Source organism: Monosiga brevicollis, genomic scaffold (assembly GCF_000002865.3).
Source record: "Monosiga brevicollis MX1 MONBRscaffold_24 genomic scaffold, whole genome shotgun sequence".
Lineage (NCBI taxonomy): Eukaryota > Choanoflagellata > Craspedida > Salpingoecidae > Monosiga > Monosiga brevicollis.
The window spans coordinates 337,181-337,621 of record NW_001865061.1 but is presented as its reverse complement, the minus strand read 5'-3'; the positions used below and the strand labels follow the sequence as shown (position 1 = coordinate 337,621).

Sequence of the window (441 nt, the reverse complement as noted above, 5' to 3'; positions counted from 1 at the left end):
GCCAACGGTCAGAGCTGCCGCATCGACCTGCACTGCCGCAACCCCTTTCCCGGCGGTGCCCTGGGCCCAGCTCTGCCCGACCTGGGCATTGACGTGACTGTGCGCACAGCCCAACCCCCGACCACCTCGCAAGCCTGCATCAAGGTGGGCGCTGCCCTTCGCCGAGCCGAAAAGGAGAAGCGCGACTACTACACCGGTTTCAACCATGGAAAAACTCTGATCGTCCCTGCGGCGATGACGACAACCGGTGGGTTCGCCTCCTCCTTTGTGGATCTGCTTGGTCAGCTCGCCCGCTGCGCCGAGGCCCGTGGTGTGTACCAGCCGGGGCTGGATGAGGCCTTTGTTCCTCGGTGGAAGGGTCGCTTTGCGGCTCTGGTCCATCAGATGAACGCTGACCACATCCAGCGCCACTTTGGCGGTGTCTGCCTGCGCTCGTCGTAG

The 441-nt window shown here is 64.2% G+C and overlaps 1 protein-coding gene across 1 annotated transcript in view; it reads left to right on the top strand.

Moving 5' to 3' along the window:
• Positions 1-441, top strand: part of MONBRDRAFT_28177 (uncharacterized protein) — a gene marked incomplete at both ends in the record, with an annotated part of 1,294 nt that extends 853 nt beyond the window's left edge. The window contains one exon of the mRNA XM_001748636.1: positions 71-441. Coding sequence (XP_001748688.1) covers positions 71-441 — 371 coding nt within the window. The remainder of the gene's footprint in view (positions 1-70) is intronic.